This window comes from Aspergillus pseudonomiae (assembly GCF_009193645.1).
Source record: "Aspergillus pseudonomiae strain CBS 119388 unplaced genomic scaffold BDV37scaffold_140, whole genome shotgun sequence".
Taxonomy (NCBI): domain Eukaryota; kingdom Fungi; phylum Ascomycota; class Eurotiomycetes; order Eurotiales; family Aspergillaceae; genus Aspergillus; species Aspergillus pseudonomiae.
This window is the reverse complement of record NW_022476132.1, coordinates 43,542-66,369: the sequence shown is the minus strand read 5'-3', so window position 1 is coordinate 66,369 and position 22,828 is coordinate 43,542. Positions and strand designations below refer to the sequence as shown.

General features: G+C 48.9%; 7 protein-coding genes across 7 annotated transcripts; 3 read left to right on the top strand and 4 right to left on the bottom strand.

Annotated features, from left to right (window-relative positions):
* Positions 1–1,148: 1,148 nt before the first annotated feature.
* BDV37DRAFT_48394 (uncharacterized protein) lies at positions 1,149–1,735 on the bottom strand. Its single transcript, XM_032090738.1, has one exon. It carries the CDS (start codon positions 1,661–1,663, stop codon positions 1,193–1,195), a length of 471 nt encoding a protein of 156 aa, XP_031935148.1. The 5' UTR covers positions 1,664–1,735; the 3' UTR covers positions 1,149–1,192.
* Positions 1,736–3,331: 1,596 nt separating this feature from the next.
* Positions 3,332–4,735, top strand: BDV37DRAFT_48365 (IPI1/TEX10 family protein). Its single transcript, XM_032090736.1, has 3 exons — positions 3,332–3,485; positions 3,537–3,609; positions 3,669–4,735. Exons 1-3 carry the CDS (start codon positions 3,438–3,440, stop codon positions 4,586–4,588), a joined length of 1,041 nt encoding a protein of 346 aa, XP_031935147.1. The 5' UTR covers positions 3,332–3,437; the 3' UTR covers positions 4,589–4,735.
* Positions 4,736–6,982, bottom strand: BDV37DRAFT_291657 (nucleobase cation symporter-1 family protein; the record flags this gene model as incomplete). Its single annotated transcript, XM_032088997.1, has 3 exons — positions 4,736–5,746; positions 5,835–6,526; positions 6,868–6,982. The coding sequence occupies 3 exons, from the start codon at positions 6,980–6,982 to the stop codon at positions 4,922–4,924; spliced, it is 1,632 nt and encodes a 543-aa protein (XP_031935146.1). The 3' UTR covers positions 4,736–4,921.
* A 2,626-nt stretch (positions 6,983–9,608) lies between these two features.
* BDV37DRAFT_264848 (uncharacterized protein) lies at positions 9,609–10,340 on the top strand. The gene is made up of 2 exons (XM_032083718.1): positions 9,609–10,141; positions 10,209–10,340. The coding sequence occupies exon 1, from the start codon at positions 9,647–9,649 to the stop codon at positions 10,112–10,114; it is 468 nt and encodes a 155-aa protein (XP_031935145.1). The 5' UTR covers positions 9,609–9,646; the 3' UTR covers positions 10,115–10,141; positions 10,209–10,340.
* Positions 10,341–10,769: 429 nt separating this feature from the next.
* On the bottom strand, positions 10,770–12,901 carry BDV37DRAFT_291655 (uncharacterized protein; the record flags this gene model as incomplete). The annotated part of the gene is made up of 2 exons (XM_032088996.1): positions 10,770–12,682; positions 12,719–12,901. The coding sequence occupies 2 exons, from the start codon at positions 12,899–12,901 to the stop codon at positions 10,841–10,843; spliced, it is 2,025 nt and encodes a 674-aa protein (XP_031935144.1). The 3' UTR covers positions 10,770–10,840.
* Positions 12,902–15,955: 3,054 nt separating this feature from the next.
* On the top strand, positions 15,956–18,621 carry BDV37DRAFT_276635 (uncharacterized protein; the record flags this gene model as incomplete). The annotated part of the gene is made up of 5 exons (XM_032085594.1): positions 15,956–16,260; positions 16,319–16,568; positions 16,630–16,952; positions 17,012–17,403; positions 17,453–18,621. 5 exons carry the CDS (start codon positions 15,956–15,958, stop codon positions 18,619–18,621), a joined length of 2,439 nt encoding a protein of 812 aa, XP_031935143.1.
* Positions 18,622–19,348: 727 nt separating this feature from the next.
* On the bottom strand, positions 19,349–20,423 carry BDV37DRAFT_276634 (glycosyltransferase family 8 protein; the record flags this gene model as incomplete). The annotated part of the gene is made up of 3 exons (XM_032085593.1): positions 19,349–19,847; positions 19,911–20,053; positions 20,127–20,423. 3 exons carry the CDS (start codon positions 20,421–20,423, stop codon positions 19,349–19,351), a joined length of 939 nt encoding a protein of 312 aa, XP_031935142.1.
* Between the last annotated feature and the right edge of the window lie 2,405 nt (positions 20,424–22,828).

Sequence of the window (22,828 nt, the reverse complement as noted above, 5' to 3'; positions counted from 1 at the left end):
GGATAACGAGGATGATGATGGCCATCAGCTGCCGGAGCGGGCTGGTCTGGCGATGCCCACGGAATTTGGAGACGAGAATGACGGATTCTCGCCGGGCATGCAGTGGGATGGGCAGTTCCCGGGCTCCTTCCACTCGCTGCCGGGCTTTGGCCCCCAGCATCGCAAGCATGTGACCATTGGGTCCACGGACATGATGGACACCCCCGAGGAGTGGAATCATGGTGGCAGTTTGGGTCGCACTCATGGGTCGGTGGCTTCGGTCAGTGAGGTGCGCAACCGAGAGCAGGACCCTCGTCGGCAGAAGATTGCCCGCACCACGTCCACCCCCAACACGGCCCAGCTGCTGCGCCAAAGCATGAACTCTAATAACAATACGTCCCATACGTCTCCCAATACCCCGCCGGAGTCTGGACTGAGTAGCGCCGTTCCGTCTCGCCCGGCCAGTCCTGGGGGCAGCAAGAACGGTGATCAGGGTAGCAACGGACCAACCACCTGCACGAACTGTTTCACCCAAACGACTCCGCTGTGGCGTCGGAATCCGGAGGGCCAGCCACTCTGCAATGCCTGCGGTTTGTTTTTGAAACTGCACGGTGTCGTGCGTCCACTGTCCCTGAAAACGGACGTTATCAAGAAGCGTAACCGCAGCAGTGCCAACAGCTTGGCGGTCGGCACATCCCGTGCGTCGAAGAAGACGGCCCGCAAAAACTCGGTGCAGCAGGCATCCGTCACGACTCCGACGTCGAGCCGCGCTCAGAACGGGACTTCCTCGGAATCCCCTCCCGCCGGCTTTAGTGCCGCCGCGGGACGGTCGAATGGGGTGGTACCCATTGCCGCCGCTCCTCCGAAGGCAGCTCCCTCCGCCGCCGCCTCCCCTGGCACGGGCCAGACGCGCAACCCGGTCCCGGCCGCCCCGAAACGTCAACGACGGCTGGAAAAAGCCTCGGAGATGGACATGGACGAGGCTAACAAGTCCGCGGGCGGCCGATCCAAGGTGGTACCGCTGGCGCCCGCCATGCCACCGGCGGCAGCCAATCCGGCGAACCATAGCATTGCTGGAGGCCAGGGAGCTAGTCAGGAATGGGAGTGGTTGACCATGAGTCTGTAAACGGCCGCGCTTACTTCTCTCCTTCTCTACACTCGTTTCTTAATATCTTTTTTTTGAACCCTCCCCTTTATTTTCCCACCGTTGATGCTACGCCATGACCGATAGACATGATGAATACTGCAACCAATGGAATCTCGCTAGACGAGAGGTGTTAGATGACGTGGCCCGCGATGCACTTAATGAGATACGACAAGGTGCACTCCGACGGTTACGCTGGTTTAATGGTGACATGACGAGGGATTGCGTTCTGTTATTTCGGGGTTTGATCTGTTCCAGTCTGCGATCTAACAGCGACCGAATCCTCCGCTGTGACGATACACAGCTTGTCTTGTGGTTCTGTTGTGGCTTTCTGTTTGTTTGGCTGATTTGATTTATGCTTGATACAATCGCGTCTGTCCGGACCCCGGCCTTTGTTTTCGTTTCGTTCTGATTCTTCACTGCTACTGTGTTCTTTGTTTTTTTGATCTTGTTCAAGGCTTGGGGCCGGGCAGAAGTGCGCATCTCTGCTTTGTGTTTTCTGTCACCGTCCATAGACGCTGTATGTATCTGGTACAGCATGATTCTACTTATCCGTTTGAGTCTGTATCCATTGTAAGTGTAGCCAACTATCGAACATGCATAAGCTTTATATTTTCAAGTAGTCAGCCACTACGCAGTAGTAGATGTATATTATGTTAGGCACTGAGACCAAGGCATAGTTCCCAGTCTCCATATATATAGACACTAACTTGTAGTCTTTCTTCAGAATAATAAGGATATACTAGCCTCGTAAATTGACGTCATAGAATATAAGCTTAAATAGGTATGTTCCACAACAACCCCACCCGGAACAGCCTAGTAGAGAATAGAACAATAGCACAATAGAACAAGAAAAAAATGATGACAATAATGGATACATTATTGCAAATAGCAACGATAATCAGAGCCCACCGTAAAGTAAACTAAGATACAGTATTGATCCCACCCGCAGATATTGTAGTATATATTTAGTTTAGGGCAAGTTGCGTTCTAGTTAGTATATACCACTGTGTACGCAGTCATCGTACTAATCCATGTCAGTCCTTCACAAGTAGCAGCTGTAAAGTTGCTCCTCCACATTCTTGATCGGATGGTAAGGGTAACGGTACTAATACTGATGTTTTGTCGCTTTAGCGACACCAGTGCTGTGCGTTAGTAGTAGATATACCACGTCTTTAGATACTATAGAGGATGGTTAATGAAACAGTTATCTGGTCTGCTCCGGCACCATACTTAAGTGGCACCTGTAGTACTGCCTCATTTCCCACACAGATAGATACTAGATAGTGGCAATGATGCCGATCTAGTTTCGCTTATCTGGCTTGTCCTAGCGAAGTGCGAAGTGGAAGTCTGACACTTCCTCAGATTGGCTTCCAGTGGCGCAGATTAGAGGAGTCTGATCCCAGTCCCGCTAATCTATGGTGAGTTAAATTCTGTTTGCATACATGGAAGCCTTGATACAAGCTATATATAATATAATGGATAGTGAGAAGTACCGTGGGCACGGGAGACTGAATGAAGATGAGGTTGGCCCCCTCATTGGGCTGTGAGGAGTCATATTGTTCTATCATAAGGGTGACGCTCGAGTATGCTCTTCAGATCAATGAGATAGTTCGAGAAAAGGGCTAGTGGAGAGTTCTCTTACTAGCCCATTTGGAGATTTAAAAAAAAAATATAATCCTTAGTTCTGTTTCTGTGGATGCGCTCTATGATTGTTGGCAGCAGATTGCACCAGCCCTGCCTCGGTTCGGTCCGAACTTTGGGCCTGTAACTGAGGGAGGCTTTGCTCTAGGTATATTCATTCTTGGTTTCTTGGTATCTAGAATTGCTGTGGAACATAGTCGCGGACTGATCTCGATATAGTTACAAGATTCAGCATGCTGCTGTACCATGTCCGTGTTTCATGGAAGGACTTTGAAGCGAAGCAGTGCTTGACGTATTAGCAGATGTACTCTGTAATATCGGTATTTAGAAATACGATAAGCCAGCTCTTTCTCTCCAAGAAACCACGGGTTGCGCAATACTTCTTACCTTATGCAATAGTTATTGGTCAATACCGAGCTTAGGGCTATTGCATACCAAATCGGGTAAGTTTTTACCTGAGGCATAAACATGACAAAGCCATAATCACGTGGTGATATCGAAAATAATTGAAGATAGCAAATATCTCAGCTTCAATATTTCCTCGCTCAATTGACTCTATATCAAGGACAGCTGGTCGTCTACTGTGCATTGCCATACTACAAACAGAACTTTATACGTCTAAGAACAATTACTTGGATTAACGACTGCACCCACCACAGCAACCTCCACCATGGGATCCAGCGCGAAGAAAAAGAAGGAAAAGCAGAAAGACTTCACGGTAAGCCCATTCTTTTGACAAAATAACCAGACATAAGCTAACAGAACACAGAAAGCCAAGCTCAAAGTCGGCAAAGCCAAAGGCAAGCCCGAGAACTTCACCGATACCAGTTTCAAATCGAAAGGTCCGCCTTATCTCTACCACTGCCCAGAGAGAAAAGAATCATCCAACTGACCAGCCCAGGAATCGTCCTAAACCAACAATCCCTCACCTTAAGCGCCCCCACCTCGAACACACAATTCACACACCACATCTCCCTCCTCAGCTCCAAATCCGACTCCCAGCGCCGCGACTCCCTCGCCCACCTCACAACCGCCATCAGCTCGCGGCCCGTCAACTCTCCCCTCCCGCAACCAGTCAGCGTCATCCTTCCCTCCCTCCTCCCCCTCATCCTCGATGCAAACACGGGCGTGCGTACCCAACTGCTCAAACTCTTTCGCGCTCTCCCGCAATCAGACATCCGAGACCACGTCCCCCAACTCCTCCCATACATCCGCGCCGGCATGACCCACCTCGCGGCCGACGTCCGCGTCTCCTCCGTGGAAGTCCTCTCCTGGCTCGTCGAAATCGCAGGCACGGAAGTCGTCTCCAGCGCCGGCGGCTGGATCAAAACGCTCAATTGCTTCCTCTCCGTCCTGGGCTGGCACACCGAGGAATCAGCCAAGTGGTCAGCGAACCGCGCTTCGTTCGGAAAAGCAGGTACCAAGGGCCAGCCAATGATGAAGGTGCTGACTGTACTGGCCGAGTTCTTGCATGCGGGGATTGGCGCACCCGCCACAGAAGCGCAGGATGTGGATATGCTGGGTTCTGGGGGTGTGGCGGGGTGGGAGTTTCCCCTCTGTCAGACGGCGGTGCATATGGTTCCCGACACGGCGGCGCCATACGCTTATCTGAATTTGTTCGGACAGCCAAGGGACGAGGAGGGCGAGATGTATGAGACGTGGGAGGATCGGTACCGGGTCTTTGCAAATCGGTTTTTGCGGGCTATTCAGCGGGGCTTGGAGAACGCAAGGCAGGAGGGTGGTGAGATGGGGAGGGCCAGTTCTGGGGCGAGCAAGGTGTTGAAGGACGCTGTTGCTTATGGGACGGGAATCGCGGTGTGATTGGTCTGGTATTCGTTTATCTGATACTGCGCTCCTTTCATGATGACCCACGGTCATCTGAAGGGCTGTGATGTGCCATTTATCACGCCGAACAGGCCATCCCAGCAACCATAGTTGCTGTTCCACCGTCAATGCGTGAGACCATGTCTCCAAGTCCACGCAGCCTGCGCCTCGGCTGATAGCAGCGACGATGCTCAACAGGGACACGATATAGATTCCTCCCACTCCGGCACATGAGGAAGATGTATTCATTTCATTTGGAACCAAAAATAGAGCGAGCAGCATGTACAAATAATGAATATACCCATGAATAGAACACAAGAACGAAAGGAACTAAGACTCGATCTTCCTCATCTCGCCCTCCTGATCATCCGTACTCCCAACATCCCCTTCCCTAGCATCGTAAACATCCTCCGCCATAACCGCCACGTCGACCAAGGACTCCGTCGCCGGAAAGAACACAGACACCAGCACATACACAAGACTCGTGGCGACAAACCCCAACAACCACCCAAACTGATACGGACGCAGACCAACCCCGACCTCCACGCTCCCATTAACCGAATGAATCAGCCCCGGCAAACTAGGCACCACACCCACCACAAAGGCCAGCACCGCCCTCCAATTCACCCCCCAGTCCCCATACGCATACATGCTCTTCTCGCGCTGATACAGCGCCAAAGTATCATACTTCCTGCGCTTCACCACCCAGAAATCCACCAACATGATCCCCGCAATCGGGCCCAGGAAGATCGCATACGCAGACATGAAATTTAAAAAATTCCCCGCGGATGCCAGGATCTTCCACGGCACCAGACCCCACGACACCAGCCCGCAGATGATCTGGCCGCGTCGCAGATTCACGTACCCCGGCGCCAGCGCCGCCAGGTCGTTCGCCGCCGAGATGGAGTTCGCCGAGATGTTGACCCCCAGGGAGGCGAGCGCGAAGCTGAAGGCGCCGAAGAATCGGCATGCGCGGCTCGTCCAGTGGCTGATGAGGTCGATCGGGTCCCACGGGATGGGGCCGCCGTACCGTGCCTGCCCGGCGCTGCTCGCTGCGATTCCGATGAAGGAGAGGAAGGTGAAGATTATAGGGAGCATGGGGATGTACAGGAGTTGCCATTTTGCGCTGACGTGGGAGTAGCGCGAGAAGTCGGACTAGGGGGTTGTTTGGGTCAGTTTTGAGATTCTTTATACAAGGAGGTTCGGGTAGGGGAACAGGGAAGGGATCGATTGTGGTACCTACCTGGTTGACGCTGAGCGTGGCATAGTTCCCCAGTACGGAGGTCATGTTGGCGAGAAAGAGCCAGCTGTATTTCGACCCGGAGACGGTCGCCTTCTGATGGAGCAACCCGCCGCCACTCTCGGCGACAAACGCCCAGATCAAGATCGCGATCCAGGCAATCGGCACCAGCACGGACTTGACCATGAACAGCCAGCGGAGCTTATTAGGATGGAAGCACAGGAACGGGAATTGCACGAGCCAGAAGATGAGGTACGACACCATGCCGTTCGTCGTGATGCCCTCGCTCTCGGGGATGCCGTTCTCGAGCGTGAGGAAACTGGGCCAGATGGCGCCGATCATGGCGCGCACTGCGTTTGCCCCGTTGACGTTCTGGATCGCAAACCAGAACAGCGCCAGGATGACTCGCGACACGATCGCGATGTACGAGCCCCAGAAGCCCCAGCTGGCGCGGGCGATGACCGGGAATGGAATGTGGTAGATGGCGCCCACGGCGCCATTTCCGGCGATGACGAACGAGATGATCAGGAAGGAGATGGCGACGATGATGAGCGAGTCGCGCCAGCCGAGTCCCACGGCCATCATGCTGCTGGCGAATTGCCAGGTGGCCGCGTTGAAGGCGTCGGAGATCCAATATGCTGGGGAAATGTTAGTCCTAGGGGGTTTGGCAGGGTCGCTGAGACATACAGATGAAGCTCATGGGTCCCCATTTGCGGAGATGGCGGGGGACAGGGTCCAGGTCTAGGTTGGTCCATCGGGTATTTCCCTCTGCGAAGGCTGATCGGGACTGTTGGACGCGGAGATGAGGTCGGAGCTTCATTCCGGCGAGAAATGGCTGTCGATACGTATAGGGGTGTAAGTTAGAGGGAACAGTAGTGGAATTCCACACCTAGCCAGAAGATCAACAGTGAAAGATGCACGATGCAAGGGGGTGGGGTCAATTAGGGCTCGATGCAACCCCAGCTGGAAGCAGGAAGGAAATGCCAATAGTGCTATGGATGTGGGCAGAGATGTATGCAGGGGGCGTCAGCTGTACCCCGGAGACGCAAAGAGGGTAGCATAGGCTTGGAAGAAATAACAGGGAGGGATTCTGGGACATTAGTATGCAGGAGGAAAGGGGAGTGTGCCCGATAAGGAAATGAGGAGGTCATCGTGAGCTGATAAGTCTGCAGCAGCATCCCGGCTCCCTTCATGCCCGTCATTGGCCGCTATGGCCACGAGGAAAAAGTCTGATAAGCGTCTGTCGATAACCCTAATCCTGGTGATTAACTCGTAAACGTCTTGATACCGAGAGTATAATATTCTTGGCATGGTTGCTGACAGTTTATTCACCCGGAAATGGCTCAATTCCCGATATATCAAAACGGCATCTGCAATAGATAGCTGATCTCAGCATATCTCCCAGTGAAGGTCTATTCTCATGATATAGAGCTTCACTTCCTTTCGAGAGCCAGGAAGTGAAGGAAGACAGCCGTCAGATGACGAATTCTGTCACTGACTCTCTGAACGCAGCTTGCTAGATGGGTATATAAGCAGTCAACTACCCGCAACTGTTCGTCTCTTCCACACTCGAACTGCCTAACGATATGATTCAAGACTATTGGTTGCTGTACTCCTTACTTACGCAGGACAGGACTAAGTGATGGAGGTTACTTAATATCACTATGATTTTCCTTTTACCTGTGGTTTCAAGTACTACGTTTCATAAAGAGTTGGCCTTGATATCTAAACCAGCAAGGGCCATGGCACCGTTCAAGTACTCTACATCCAACGGAACTGGAATAATATCCAAGAACACTGCTTTTCGAAAAACGACAGCCCGGAACCCATATGCAGAACAGTGTAGGATTGAAACGGCATCTTAGCCGCAACCCCCTTAATTCATGCCCCATTGCCTGATGAACAAGAGGATATAGACGTGATATAGGAACATCGACTAGCCGATCTGTCCACGGCAAAGAGGCAGAACCGGTTCCTGACTAGGCCACAGACGTCACATCATTGCCTCCTTGAAGCCCTACAGAAGAAACCAGTAAGACTATGGTGCAGGAAAACAAATGAAGCGGCTTCAGGATTTTGCATCAGATCCGAAAAGGTCCTTGGGTGCTGTGACCCCGACTACTTGAGCATATTACCGCGATGTTTCGTACTTTGAGGCCGTGTTACTGGTGAGCCTATACTGTCGTCCATGAACTTACTAGATACTAACCGAGTCCTAAGGTAAAGTGGATGGCTTCTTACCAGGTCTCCTGGAGAAGGAGGATCTAGGGAGGTGTACGCTGGCCGTGTCTGTCCTCGCCTAATACTGCAAACGGATGAGGTCTCGCAAATCACGAACGACAAATCACCAAGTATGAATACTCAGCTTCCAGCACGATTACCGGTCTCAGATATGAACCATTTCTTCTAGGTTTATATCTCCTTTAGTGAACCACAAATCGCCCTGCTACAATGTCGTCCTACTGGCAAGAGTTTATCAACATTTTCCATAATCATTACCTCGACTAGCCAGGATCCCGCAATGATCTCTACGATCTTGACATTATGGAATTGGGCCCACTGGACAGGTTCGCAACCTCTGTCTGGCCGAGAGCGGCGGTTAATCCACGAGCCGGTTATTAGGTCTGTCTGCTGGGGCACAGCCACCACTCGCTGAGGAGCCTTCTACATGCCGCGACCAGAGCGAGTCTTTGCCGTTCGTTGGATGCATTTCTGGTGGACTGGGTCAGAAGTGCAATCAGGATATGAGGTAGACCAGCATATCACCTAGCTTCTTTTCAACATGTGTCAATCTATATTTGCACCTTGGAAGCAACCATAGACGAACCCTGCGGACTTTCAACGAGCGAGCTATGAGACAATCAAGCTCAGAAACTTCAATTTTTACCAAAGAAACGAAAGCAGTATTCTCATCAAGGCCCCCTCTTTGCATATCCAGTTCGAGGAATTGTGGCTTCGAGAACCGAATGCAGGCGAGAGCGACTATGTCTTTTCGCATGCCGTGTTGGAGGCAATGACCGATGACGTCTGGTTGCGCCAGGATATCTGGCTTGGTGACCGTAATGAGTAGCTACGGGAGATTCCTGACGAGGACGTCGAATACAACTGAAACAGCAGCTCTTTTTTTCTTCTTTCTGTTTCTGTCTGTTTGTGCAGTTCAACATGGCTTCAGAAGACCCACTGGGGTTTCCCTAATGACCCGAGGGCAGTACAAGTCGAGCTCTCATGCCTTCTTAAAGGACCATTATCAAGATACTGCTTGAAGGGCGCTGATATTGACGCCAAGAGTCAGCTTGACCAGATAACTTTCTACACCGAGCTAGAAAGCATAGCGTACGTGTTTTGAACTTTCTTTCTTGGCACCACTTGTCTATGCTATCGCGAGTGTATCCAAGCCGGGTGGTATCAGGTACGTAGTTGGCTTTAACATTCTTGGTTCAGCTGCTCGCTGTTGAGCTCCCCTGTGAGGATGATATCCCCAAGGTGCCAACCGACAGTGAGGCTATCTTACGCCACTTAAAGCAACGTAAGTGTCTCCTGTTAGACTACACCTGGTCATCCACTTTCCATCTTGACATCACGGCTAAGAAGGCTGACGTTGGGCCTGTCGAAGCGCAGTACCAAGACGAATTCTACAGGGTGTTTAATATGGCCGCAGGATGCGGGGCACCTAATTCGCCAAGAGTATTCAGAACAAAGCAAGGCAGGTTGGATTTCTGGATACCTGGAAACACAAACGGGCACTATCTACAAATATGCCCACATTTCACTGTGGCAGTTACATATACCCTGCAATCCATGCCTTCATTACCCTCATGACCGCTGAAATGGCAATATACAGCAGACACATCCGGTCAGCTCATGTACCTTCTGGAGATACCAAACCCGGAGACCACCCACTTCCCAGCAAAGAACTGCTCATGATGCAGTTGAACATAACGTGTGTTGCGAGCCCCATGTTCGAACATGATTTCCCCCCCGCAAGGATCAGGCATGGTGAGGGGAATAATCGTGAAGGTCCCAATGCACAGGAAAGATTCGAAATGGAAATTGCTTCAATATTATACCAGAGCTTGACTGCCCGACGGTTAAAGATGAATGCCCCAAACCCCAGAAATATGGCAAATGAGAATCGGTTAAAAAAAAGTGAAAAATACTACGGAGAATATGATCTACGTGCTAGCCAGAAGGATGCCTCTGATCCACCCGGCATGGTACATAGGCTCGTCTGCCAGGGGAGTCGTTTGATTAATCCCATTCGCGGGCTTCATGATGTGGTTTAAAATATGTTTTCTAAAAGCCAAACATCGGTATGTATAGTCTATATTACGTTTTGTTCAATACTGAAGAAGGCTAATAATATCTCCTATTACATAGATATCCCAAGATAGGGTTATTTACCTTTTAACCCACCTCCTGCGTAAAATGGCCCCAAATTCTGAGTGGATCTTTGGAGCCTATATCTCAGGGACAGCAATCTTCTGATACCACCGTCCTTTTGCATGTTATGAGCAGGGTTGTTTAACAATAGCTTCTGTCTGGCCGTCGTACAAGATAAGGGACGGGGTTCCAGAAATGCTACTTGTACCCTGCTGAAGAGACTATTCGCACGGGTAAGGAGGGCTTTCTCAAGGATATCTACTGGTCTCCATCGGTAGTCGAAAGCGATGGAGGTATCGCAATTATAGGCAAGAAATAGGAGATGACAGAAGGGGAAAGTCTCGGATAGGGATTAAGTGGAATAGAGGACAAGACCACTGTTTTGCAAGTCAATTTGAATTATCTAGGATTCTCGTCGTCTGGAGATAATGTTAACAAATGAAACATCTCATCCATGCTTTAAGTATCTAAGCTTCAAGGTTGGACCATTCGCCCCTAGTCTTCTGGCCAAGTGATAAATGCCAATATGTACGACACCAAATCTAGAATACAAAAGCAGACAGGTCACACTCTCACATTGATACTCACTACACCCAAAACCAAATCATATTATATAAAAAGTCAGCTCATCAAACCATCAGCGTGTCAGCTTCAAGAGAAAAGCTACGCCAATCATCCCACCAAGCATCTCCCGATCCCATCCCAACCCCCGGCCAAACACTTCTGAAAACCTCCTTCCATGGTTCCAGAAAATTTGACCCAAATAGAGTCTTCGTATAAGGACACGAAGCCACCTGCGTAGCCATCACCTCACCACGACGATCATCGCGTGAATTCCGCTCGACCAGCCACGCGCAAGGGAAAATATGGACCAATTGACTGAACAGAGTATGCGTTTCAAACGCGCTACATTGCAGCCGAATGATCATTCTTTCGAGAAGTGATGAGCCTACGGCCTTGTTTCCGGATATGATTCTGAAGATCGAGCACGCTAGGTTCGAGTCTACGGCGCTGTTTCTGAATAGTCGTTGGATGTGGCCGTTGCGGCTTCGGTAGCAGCCCCCTAGGTCCTTGACGGAGAACTTATTGCCGAACTTGTCGAATGACGGCTCGCTAGGCGGTTTGGTGGGTGTGTTGGGGATTGGATTGCGACCCCGGCGGAACTCTTGTTCGGTATCTGTTGCCCTTGCCATGTTATCTTGGCTTGTACCGAGGGTTGCATCGGAAATGTCAAGGTGTAAGTTCAGGTATTTGAGACGTGGTATGGTTCCTATGGCCTTGTAAAGGGCGACTTCGGTCGCGTCGCCCTGAGAGCGCGGGATCGTGAGATCCAGGCTTTCCAGGAGGGGACAATGTTCTCCGAGCTGGAGGATGTCGCGTTCGGTTAAACACTGCCAGGCCTGGGGTCCTGCGAGGTCCAGCCTGCGCAGGCAACAGCCATGGTGACGAGCAAGTGGGTTCAAAGACACCAGCGAGTGCCAACCCTCGAAGTAGAGCTCCTTCAGTGGAGGGAGACTCTTTATGAAATGGGTTGCCGCCTCGTAGAACTCGGTGGTAGGAGCGTCCTCCTCGAGAAAAGCATGGGCCTTGAGCTGTAGATAGAGGACTTTTAGCTTCGGGAACTTGAGCTGCTGGGACCAGATCATTAGTGCCTTCGGCTTGGCCAGGGAGCAGAGCTCAAGGGTTTCTAGCTCGGAGAATCTCGTGTGCTTTCCCCATTCAAGGAGCGTCCTGGCTGTCAAAGGGACCTGGTCAATGATTCTCAGGAGTTTCAACGATGCAGGAGGTATGGAGATATCGTCCTCGTCCGTCTTGGGCTTTTGCAAAGGAATAGGTAAAGGGGCATATGCGAAGTTCTGCGGGGCTTCGCGACGGGTGATTTGTAGTTCTTTCAAATTCGGGGCCGACTTGACCAGACGTTGGATAGTCTTCATTCGGTAGCAAGGGCTGTTGTCATAGCTACGCACACCTCTTTCATTGTACTGCAGCATGATACTATGCAAGGCTGGCGAGAATACCAACTTGTGTTCTTGGGAGTCTTCCGTGAGGGTATCCATGCTGTTCAAGGAGAATGTGTGGAGATGTAGTCTCGATCGGGGCGCGCAGTCATGCAGAGCATCAAGAAGACAGACAGGAAACTGACCGCCGCACCTGAAAAACAGATCTGTCAGCGCAGGCAGATTTCTAATCAACTCTGCCACGGGCATCCATGCATGGTTTCGTCTGTCGGTTAGCCTAACATCTGCATCGCGAGTGTTGGGGCACCATGGTGTCTCCTGCAGGCCTGCAGCACATGTAGACTCGTATGGCTCATCCAGATCCGTGCGTCTCAGGTCACTAAGCTTCGGCGGACGCCAGTCAACACGCGCCTTGCAAGGAGCATCTGCCTCGCACGTGGAAAGGCTTTCTTCAATGATAAGCCGACGGGCATAGTGGAAGCTCTTTGCCTTGTCCAGCCCTTTCACGATCTCCTGGGTCGATTTCGTCAGTGCGTAATGTCTGCATACCTTGATTGCTATATCGCGGTAGATTATAGACCGGGCTGCTATACTAGCGTGAGTGTAGAATAATCTGCTCACTAATTTAAGATCATGGAGACTCGTGGGTTCGTCATTGGCTATAAGGGTAAATATGAATCTGATAAGCTCAGAGGGCAAGCGCCGGAAGGGTGGAAAATCCTCCAGATCCATTTTGGTAGTTTTCTGAAAGCATTTTGTGTGACAGTTCGAGTCCATGCTAAGTATATAACTAGAATAGTTTTGTCAAATCCCCCTTGGAGAAGGGGGAGATCCTGATCGAGACGCATATCTCCGGTCTGGCAAGAGAAGAAAGGGTTCTTCAAACGAATTTAGCTACACTCAATGGATCTTGCTTTCCAAGTCAGAACGAAGGCAAGGGCGATGTTGGTTTCCTTATGTATGATTGTTTCAGACAGACATAGTCTGACCGTGTGGATATCCACTGTGACAGTGAATGGGATTGTTTTCGCTGCTTTATTGACCCATTGTCTGACAGACAATTCTTGGTACATGCCGACCTATTCAGCAGGATCTCCCATCGATGTGCGATTTATCTTATATAATGACAGGCCGACTGATCAGGATGGGTCTTGACGGTGTTATTCTGCTGACTACTGCCATATCATACCGTGTGTGTGTGCTAAAGATAACTTTGTATGGGAACCAGTACATGGCTATTTCTCAGAGAAATGATTCATCCGAAGTCTACCGAAGAATGAATTGTCTAAACAATAAGACAAAGAGTTACATGGAACAAAGGATGCCAGTCATTTTGACACATGACAAATCTCCTCGAACCTCGAAATCAATCGGCGCCTAAGAATCTCAGATATGATGTGCCCTAGTCTAGACATCTTCTCTAGCAGCAGCGTAAACACATCAAACGGATATCTCCAGTGTCTAAAGAGCCTGAACCGCTTCTCGACGCGTCCTGTGAATTGATCCGTGGCTATCCGTACATCTGGATCCTGGGAATTTCCATACATACTCTTTCATGAGCTCTGCAAGCGATCTGCTGTCTTCCATGACCACGCAGGATTGGGACGGTTGGACTTCGAGATATAATACAACCGCCAGGTCACCAAAGGTGCCGGGAGAGTGAGCAAGGTATATGCTGTGTACAGAGTGGACGGACCGACGGCATGATCAACCGGGAATACTCAGAGTTGGTCTGGAGAATCAAGAGACCAGGAGGGTCCAAGTTAATAGTAAAAGTATTGAACGGCTACATACTCACGTAGAGAATCGCTTTTGGGCCTCGGGAGTCTGTGAATGACCACCAGACCTTCCAAGATCTCCTGGTTGCGGTATTTGTTCGCGGAATCACTTATTCCAACGTCGATTGATGTCTCTACTAGAGCATTCAACTGTCACACTTGAAAGAACCTTGTCTGGTCTCAAAGTCTCATATCCTTCCCGGAAGCCAGGTAGAAGATGCCCTTGTGGTCGTCAGAGTGCTGAAGCTGTTGAGAAGACCGTGGTAGAGCTGAATCCCTACTTCAGAGTAAATATACCAAATCCTACTTTATAAATTATATAAATCAAGATATTTTTTCAATCTTAATATCACTGTTGTAATAAACCTTAAAAAAAGATACTATTATCTAGTAGAAATACATATCAGTATACAAATACAACGCAGCCGCTCCATCACAATATTTATAGAGAGAGAGAGACAGAAGAGAGAAATGCATTATACCCGAATACAGCCCCCATTCAGGGGCTCTTCTCGGGTTGTCAACGGCCGTTTAGTAGTACGTACTAAGCAGCTCTCATTGACAGTTATATTATAAATAGACTTCTAGATAAATAAACTTCCAGCGTATATTAAAAAGAGGTATTTACTGATTTCTAGAAAACGTACATTATAAGATTAGTATTTAAAAAATCTAGAATAAAATTAAATAGCAGCGGTATCTATACTATAGAGTAGAGACTATTCTATACTATATAGATATTTAAAACCAAAGATTTCAGGGACCCTATCCCGCAGCTATAGATCACGTTAATACTATTCTAGGAAACTGGCCAAATCTCCTACATACCTCTCACTAATACTCCAGTTAAAAAAATATACTGACGCGTTAACGCGTTCCCTAGAATAAAAATAATATAGCGATAGATCATAGAGGCGATTTCACCTCATCTCTTTGAGCGAAGGATCAAGCGTAGGGATAAGAGGAAATCGGACGATTTGAGCGATTTGATCGCAGTTCACTATAGATATCTCCACTTGTCCACAGAAGTATCATAATACAGCAACAAAAAGACCGACTAATCCTGGGCCGACCTCTATCTCTTCGGTCATGTAGAGTGTCGAGCCAGGTATTAGTTCTACTCCTGATGCAGTGGGACAACCGGTTGTGTGTATAGGAACCACAAAGGCTGGACCTTTTGTATTATAGAATCGCGCCGGGCTGGGTCCTGTCCGTAGTACTGTGTAACCCCATCGATGTTTGATCTTCTGATCAATTTCCAGTAAATCTAGGAGAGGTCGACAGGCTTGGACAAGGCCTTTATCCACACACACACTTCTCCAGGTTTTCGCCCTCCTTTTCAAAATTGGCCGTTTGATTAAGCCACATGGCTAGTCCAGATAATATTTTGTCAACTGTAGAATTGGTAATCTTCTCGGATTCGAGACGAGACCTGCTAGGTATATTCTCCATGATCTTGTGTATAGCTGTCGACGCTTATTTATGAAGTCTTTGATGAGAAAATATAAAATCCAAGTGTAACTCAGTTTCATGATGTGACGGTGAGAAGGTGGCCGAAAAGGGCTACTTCTACGGCCGTTTTAAGCGTCGCTCTATCCACGACCCGTCTTAGCATTCTCTGTGCGTATTACCACGGCCAGAAGCATTACCACCACGCGAAGCCACAAAAGCCCATAGTTTCAAATGCGCTTTTTGTTGCTCTTTGATCAAAGAGATCAATCACCCAGCGAAATGCCTTTAATATGGCCGCCTGGAGGAGAGTCAAAGATGGCTCCCCTCAACCTTCATGTTCTTTCATCCTCTTTCTTCGTATTCTTTACAGTTCTGAATTTCATCGTGTCTGCTGCACGCTGTCTTGCCCGTATCTTTTCTCCCCTAATATCTCGTGCAACATCTCCCTTAGGAGTTTCTGCTCAAGCACAAAACCGCTCCTATCCTCACTTAACTCTTATTCTTTGTGACTTTTCCTTTTCATTTCCTTCCTGGCTTCCCTTGCGCACTGTTGATTATGGCGCCTCGATCCCGTCTGCAAGGGTCTGACAACACAGAGTATCAGAGTGATGCCAGTTCCGACCTGAGCGCAATATTTTCGGGCAATGAATCTGAGAGCGACTCCAGCAGCGGCCCAGAGTCCGATAGCGAGGACGGTTCCGATGATGAAAAAGATGAGGATACCTTCGACGACGAGGGCCAGCTGCCTCCGGAACACTATTTGGCCCAGGCTGAGAGCCTGGATGTCACTCAGCTTAGACAGAATCGGTACAGCCAGAACACTCAAGAAAGGCTTGATGAAACTCGCATGTACTGGAATAGGTAGATAATCTCCGTGACTCTCATGCTGTGTTCAAGCTCATTGACATCTTCCCGGCAGGTACTGCCAACATATTGGAGTTGATCCAGCGCAGCACTGGAAATGGATCTCAAACTCTGATGAGACGATTCAATTTCTGTACGCATTCTTCGGTTGGCGGTGTGATATTCGTCGTGGCAAGGGTGGTCGCCACTGCCCAGGGATTACCTATCAGAGCTCGCTGAATTCATTCTGGAAGTGGTGGCATCTTCTTCTGAAGCAGGAGACAGCATCTGGACTCAGCAAAGACATAACTGTCAAGGTGAACGATGTAAGTACCCATTTCAATTTCTGTCCGTGTTAAACAAGGTACAGATACTGATCAAGAACAGGTCATCGCCCTGGTCGCGAAAGAGAAAGACCTCGAACTCAATTGGAAGCCGAAGAAGAACATGTATATTGAGGATGTAGCCGAATTTGCACGCGTCCTCTTGACCACCACTGAGATGACATTCGACTGCGGTTGGCAGCGTATCCAACTCCTTCTCTTCTGCCAGCTTGCAGCCATTACTGCAAGCCGTCCGTCGGCGCTCCTCCACCTTCGCTATACGGACATATCATTGACTCTGATCCGAGATCCGGAAGGCGGACGTCCTCGACTGTTCATCTTCTTGAAGCCTGACTTTACAAAGAGGTTCCTTGGAAAGAAGGCTGCGTAGGTGTTTTTGATTTTTGCAGCTCCCTAAGGCGCCGTGTCCTAACAGAGGAGGATAGAAATGAATTTAAGGTTCCCGAAATTATCTTCGATCCAACGTTGGTCCTCAGTCCACATGTTTGCCTGCTGGGTATGCTCTTTCACGTCCAGGGCTTCAAGAAGTTTTCTACGGCCGGACCCGTGCTGGATTGCCCAGAAAAACTTTACAGCCTTGGGGTACTGGACGGCAAGGGACAGCAGGAGTTAAAACTCAAGGATGAAATACTGGATAAATTTGTATTCTGCCAGGTAGAGCGGCAACCCACAGGATATCGAATTGCCTTGGAGAGGCCACTGACAGCAGCTACGGTGCGGTCCCGCATGCGCCGGGGTGGTGAGATTACGGGGTTTGACCAGATTACCCGGCCATACCTTCTCCGATATGCTGGGGCCAAAGCATTTAACACCAGCGGTGAGTATGTTTCCAACCCACAGAGAGTTGGGTACTAACCATTGGGTAGAAGAAGTTACGGATGCTCTGCAAAATGTAATCCTACAGCACTCCGATATCCGCACATTCATCCGACATTACGAGGTGGATGTTGATGTCGATGTCCAAGGGATCATCCGTAAAACAGGTTCACAGTCATCGCTAGTGCGGTTTGCTTGCTCTTTGAGTGCATCAATTGACCCAAATCGACCCTATAAACTCTCTCCCGAGGAGTCCATGTCCCTCAATGAGCTCCCTGTGGTCCGTGAACGGCAGGACACAGTAACAAAACGCAAGCAGAAGTGGGATGACCGCAAAGTGACGTTGGATCGTGCCACTGCGGCATATCAATCATCCCATGGCCATGATGTTGAAGGGGCCGTTCCCCAGAATCACCATCATCTAAAAGCCAAGCTGGATCATCTCCATGATCGAGCGATGGAAGCAAAGCGGAAGTATAACAAAGCTGTGCGGGAACTGCGGAATGAGAAACAGCGACAGCGGAACCGACGCATCCGAGAGAATCTGGAGCGATACAGGAACGAGCAACCTGTGATTGACCTTGAACGGCAACTTGCAGGGAAGCTCGTCGACACCAAGGTGATGGACACTCTAGAGCACACGGGCTTCATGCCTCCACAGCATCTGAAGGTGATCGATGCTGTACTGACCATACCCGGTGCTACACTTGAAGCAGAATATCAGCGCCGGATCAACGCAATTAATGCGATGACTGCCTTCTGCCCGGTGGGAGAGGGGCGGCCTATACCTCGAACTCAACCTTGCCGCCGACCCCTACCCGATGCTAACGATTATTGTGCTCCTACCAAACGGCAACAGCACGTGATAGAAGACGAGACCGAGATAGCTCTACGACAAGCAATGGAATCTGTTCGAATCAGAACCCCAGGACAGCGACCCCGAATTTGCTTTCTCTGTGTGGGGAATCCCAATCTCGCGCTCATAGACCGGATCAAGGAATACGCAACAGCTGGTTCACTGACAAAACATTTTCTACGAAAACATGTCAACACTCCCTGGCCAGCCAACGGGGTTGAGTGTAATATTTGTGGGATGGAGCTGCTGGAGCAGAAAGCTACACTTTTAAATCACGCAGAGACATGCCACGGAACGGTTGTGCGAGGGTCCACCCAAGGGAAGCTTGCACGAGAATGTCAACAAGCTATATACATGCCGTAGGAACAGATTGTCATCCAAGCAACCCTCAACGATGTTTGACGATTCCCTGATTTTATTGTATAATACAAGCTGTTTTTGTCCGTCACGATGTATTTAAATAGAAACATTTAACCTTAAGTCATAGCAAGAGAAAAGAAGCCTAATGTTGATCAACAGAATACAGTTCTACTGTACTAGAATCTCTTGAAATCTCCTCTAGCACGGTCTTTTCCGTCCAAGTATTGCACGCCGATTACGGAAGGACTTCAGTTGATAGGCAACTGCGAGGCTCTTCGGGGAAAGTGTCCTTCCTCAGCAATTCTTCTCGTAATTCTCCACAATTATCGCATTTCAAAGAACTGCTACCATTAGCCTTTGCTAATGGCTAATTTCTACTGTGCTGGATTCATCTTCCACTTCGCATATCTCCCTTTGGCGTCGTGGAAGCGTGTCTGTTGCCGACTGGTTATAGTTAGCTGGGCGACGTCACCCTCTATTCATAGATTCCCACGCTCTAGTGCAATCAGAGGCATGTCAGAGGAATTTTCTGTTTGTCTTATAGAAGTCGTAGTATGATCTGACACGTGGAATAGCCTCCCTATCGACAACACTACGACACGGCATCATTGATGCCCTTCATCATTCAATATAGTGACAAATACTTGTTTTAGGAATACCTTTGTCTACCTGCGATGGCAGCATGCTTTCGAACAGTTGTACATAAAGATAATCACGCCAAGGATGAGATTTACTCCTGCGCAACGACAGGTGCAACGACATTCTGCCATAATCTTCGTTTATTTGCATCCAAGCTCTCTCTCCACTCTTTCTCGACCTCAGCGAATGCATCCCACCACACCTTATGTGTTGAGTCGACCAGGTCATCGGCGTAAGTCCTGCTCTGCCAAGGCTTGTTGAGGATGTAATGCAGAATCTTGACGTCTTCATCTCTCCACAGGTCGCTGTGACATAGCCTCAAAGTCTTCAGTGCATTGTAGGTGTACGGTAGGGGCATCCACTTGTTTCGGTATACAATGGCTAGGAGGTCCTGGTCAAAGAAAAGCATATTTGGAACATCCGGATGTGTGTTCATAGCATTTATGAGCGCATCATACTCCTTGAGGGACGGGCGCAGAATTACCGTTCCGCTATTCAACAAGTGGTGATTCTGCGGGCTTCTCTCGGTAATTGGATTGGGCCTGCCAGTCGCTTTGTCCGCGGCGGTGAAACCGCAGTTCTCTGGTATCCTAGAACAGCGCGTAGTGTTAAGGAGGGAAGTTCTTATATGTTTTGATCATGGCAAAGCTCACCAGTCTTTACTGTAATGTGCCAACTTGCGAGGGTTGCATGTACAAGCATGACTAGCTGCAATGAAGCCTTCGGGGAGGTCCATATCCATCATATCGTCGATATTTTTCAGGATGACCTGGTCGCTATCAAGGAGGATAACTCTCTGTGCATCTGAATAAGATATTTTGATTTGCAAGGTCACGCAGCTACTGTGGCCTCGAAATTGGTTAACGCACCTCATAATCCGTGAATCGCCACGGAGCAAGTTTCTCCCAGGTACCCTTGTTGATTATGCCATCCCTTGGCGCCGGTTCGATGTTTTCAACAACAATCGTGGGAATTCCGGCTGCCTCAAATGCCTGCATATATTCCGTGTCTTCTTTGACGGCAGGGGTAATCATTACCTTGAGCTGATACCTAGATCGTGTTTTGCGCAGGGTATGATTAAGCACGAGCAACCCACCAAAGTATGCTCGATTCGTAAGGAGCGTCGTCCAGATCTTTGTGCCATCATATTGTTCTGAAGTCGGCATATTATTTGAGGTTCCGTCGCGTGAATACGAAGTATCAAAACGTGCGGTACAAAACTGCTAGAAGAGGTAAATAGAATTAAGTCTTTTCTTATTTTTTTTCCCTTCCTAAATGAAATGCTGATCGGTGAAGCGATAGCAATGAAATAGTTTCTGAGCAATGAGTTTTCTAAATAAGCTTCTCATTTCTAACATGGGTTAATAAGAAAGTGACCTGAAGCGCAGAAAAATTTCCAGACACCTTTCCAATTCAGGTTCGGGCAAAAATGGCGCCATCCCGTGATAGATAGAGCAATGGTTTCCGCTGAGGGGTTGCTGACTCATACAGTAGGGTACCTTGCAGCATCAAAAGTTGATGGGAGCTCGGCGTTTTGAGTTGCCCGAGCCGTGTTTGCAACTCGCTGGTTTCTAAAAAAGCGATCAGCTCAGGCAACTTGAAATGTGCCGTACCAACAGAGTTGTGAAGCTTGATCGTTTACTCGACCGGCCCTCGATCCATAACAATTCTAGGCAAATAATTACGAGTTTCACATCATGATGAAATTGAAACACCTGCCGGATCTGGAGCTGTGTCTAGGGAAAGCCTCTGTAACATCATCACAATATTTGTATGACCTTCCAAGACTGCAATTTCTAGAGGTGTCTGTCCTCGTACATTTAAGGAACCAATATCAATGTCCCGACGGGCAAGCAATAATTGCACAATAGTCTCTCGGCCATTTCTTGCAGCCTTTGCCAACGGTCCTTCTTTTCCATAGTCGCCGACATTAATATCCACTTCCGGAAGCGCGACTAGCAAGGTAACTATTGCTTCATGGCCTTGTTCGGCTGCAATTGATAAAGGGGTGCGTCCCCATAGATCTCTGAAGTTCAACTGCGAACTCAGATGGTGGGTGTTTTGTTCCGGTGCTGTGAGGTTTTGTTGCATTCGGAGTAGCAGTAAATTTACAGCCGTTGGATTCCCGCTCTCTGCTGCCAATGAAAGGGGGTCTTGATGCTCAATCCCGCGCCAATAAATATCAATATCATTCCTACACAACAAAACTTCAATCGTTGAGGCATGTCCATTTCCAGCCGCGTAACAAAGAGGTGTCCAGCGCCGAGCGTCGAGGATATTGACATCTACATCGGGTTGATTCAATAGGATCTTCACGATGTTTTTATGGCCATTAAGCGATGCGACATGCAGAGCAACTCGCCCCCAAACATCCCTTGCATATAAATCGGCTTTCTTTGCCATCATCATCGCTACCCGCTCTTGACCATATTCTGCTGCAAGTGAAAAGGCAGTTTGACCTTGTTTATCTTTTTTGTCGATGTCTACCCCAGACCAGTGCATGAGCAGATCCACTACTGCTTCTCGGCCGTTCAGAGATGCCATATGCAGCAAGGTCCTACTCATAGAATCCGTAACACTTGCGTCGACATCATTTCGATTCAGTAGTGCCTGGACGACTGGAAGATGCCCATTGGTGACTGCAAGTGACAATGGGGTTTGGCCATCCTTATTTCTCGAGTCAGGCAGAGCACTTTTGCATTTTAAGACTTGCAGTAAGAGCTCGTGTTCTCCGTCGGCTGCTAGTATGTGGACTATACAGTTCCGAGATTCGTCGTTAATCGAAAAATGCACAGATGCAAGTGCCTTTGCAGCATGTGGAAGAGCTCTAAGAAACGAGCTTAGAGTATGTAGATCCAAGCTCTCGGCAATAAGCAGGATTATTTCGAGCGGCAGAATATTGCATCTAGCCATCCCTGGGTTAGCTGAAAGAATGCTCATCTTGAATAGGGGGAAGAACCAAATTTGCGATGGATTGACGAAACCAGAAAGGATGCACTAGGTCTTGTGTCACATGAATGTGCTTAGCCTTGATGTGACAGTCTAAATCTCTTGGCAACTAGAGTATATGTAATAAGCGTCTCCGAGTCCCTGCCCGCGAAAATCTAGCACATGATAGGTCGCGCCTTAACCCACCTTGATCAGTCGAGTTGACATGTCCCACGAAAGTCCAAATGATTAATGAGTACTGTGGAGGACTCGATTTCGTTGTTTAACTGTATTTTATATTGATTTCACTTATCACATCATTCGGTTTTTCCCTTCCCGCTCAGTTACCTTGGACTAATGAGGACCGGATCCACACCCTTCAAACCGTGCTGCTAGCGGCTATGTTGTCCAATCATCCATTGCCACGTTGAATGCTAGGGCTTTATCCCCGCGACTAATTATTTCCAATTCATTAAATAATTGGTGTGATAGGTTTTCCTTTTTAGTCCGCATGCAGCGCTACATTGGGCATGGTAAATAAAGAACAAATCAACATGTGTGCTGAAATGGTGGCATGATCTTGATGATGATACACAGGAGCTAAAGCGCTAATATACCGGAAATGATCTAGGTAGATCTCTTA

What these genes read in the sequence shown, in the direction of transcription:
- BDV37DRAFT_48394 (XM_032090738.1), bottom strand. Translation starts at nt 1,663, where the DNA reads ATGCTGTACCAGATACATACAGCGTCTATGGACGGTGACAGAAAACAC.
- BDV37DRAFT_48365 (XM_032090736.1), top strand. Translation starts at nt 3,438, where the DNA reads ATGGGATCCAGCGCGAAGAAAAAGAAGGAAAAGCAGAAAGACTTCACG. An exon ending in AAAAGCAGAAAGACTTCACG is followed by an intron (nt 3,486 to 3,536) that starts GTAAGCCCATTC and finishes AACAGAACACAG; the next exon opens with AAAGCCAAGCTCAAAGTCGG. An exon ending in TACCAGTTTCAAATCGAAAG is followed by an intron (nt 3,610 to 3,668) that starts GTCCGCCTTATC and finishes TGACCAGCCCAG; the next exon opens with GAATCGTCCTAAACCAACAA.
- BDV37DRAFT_264848 (XM_032083718.1), top strand. Translation starts at nt 9,647, where the DNA reads ATGACCGCTGAAATGGCAATATACAGCAGACACATCCGGTCAGCTCAT.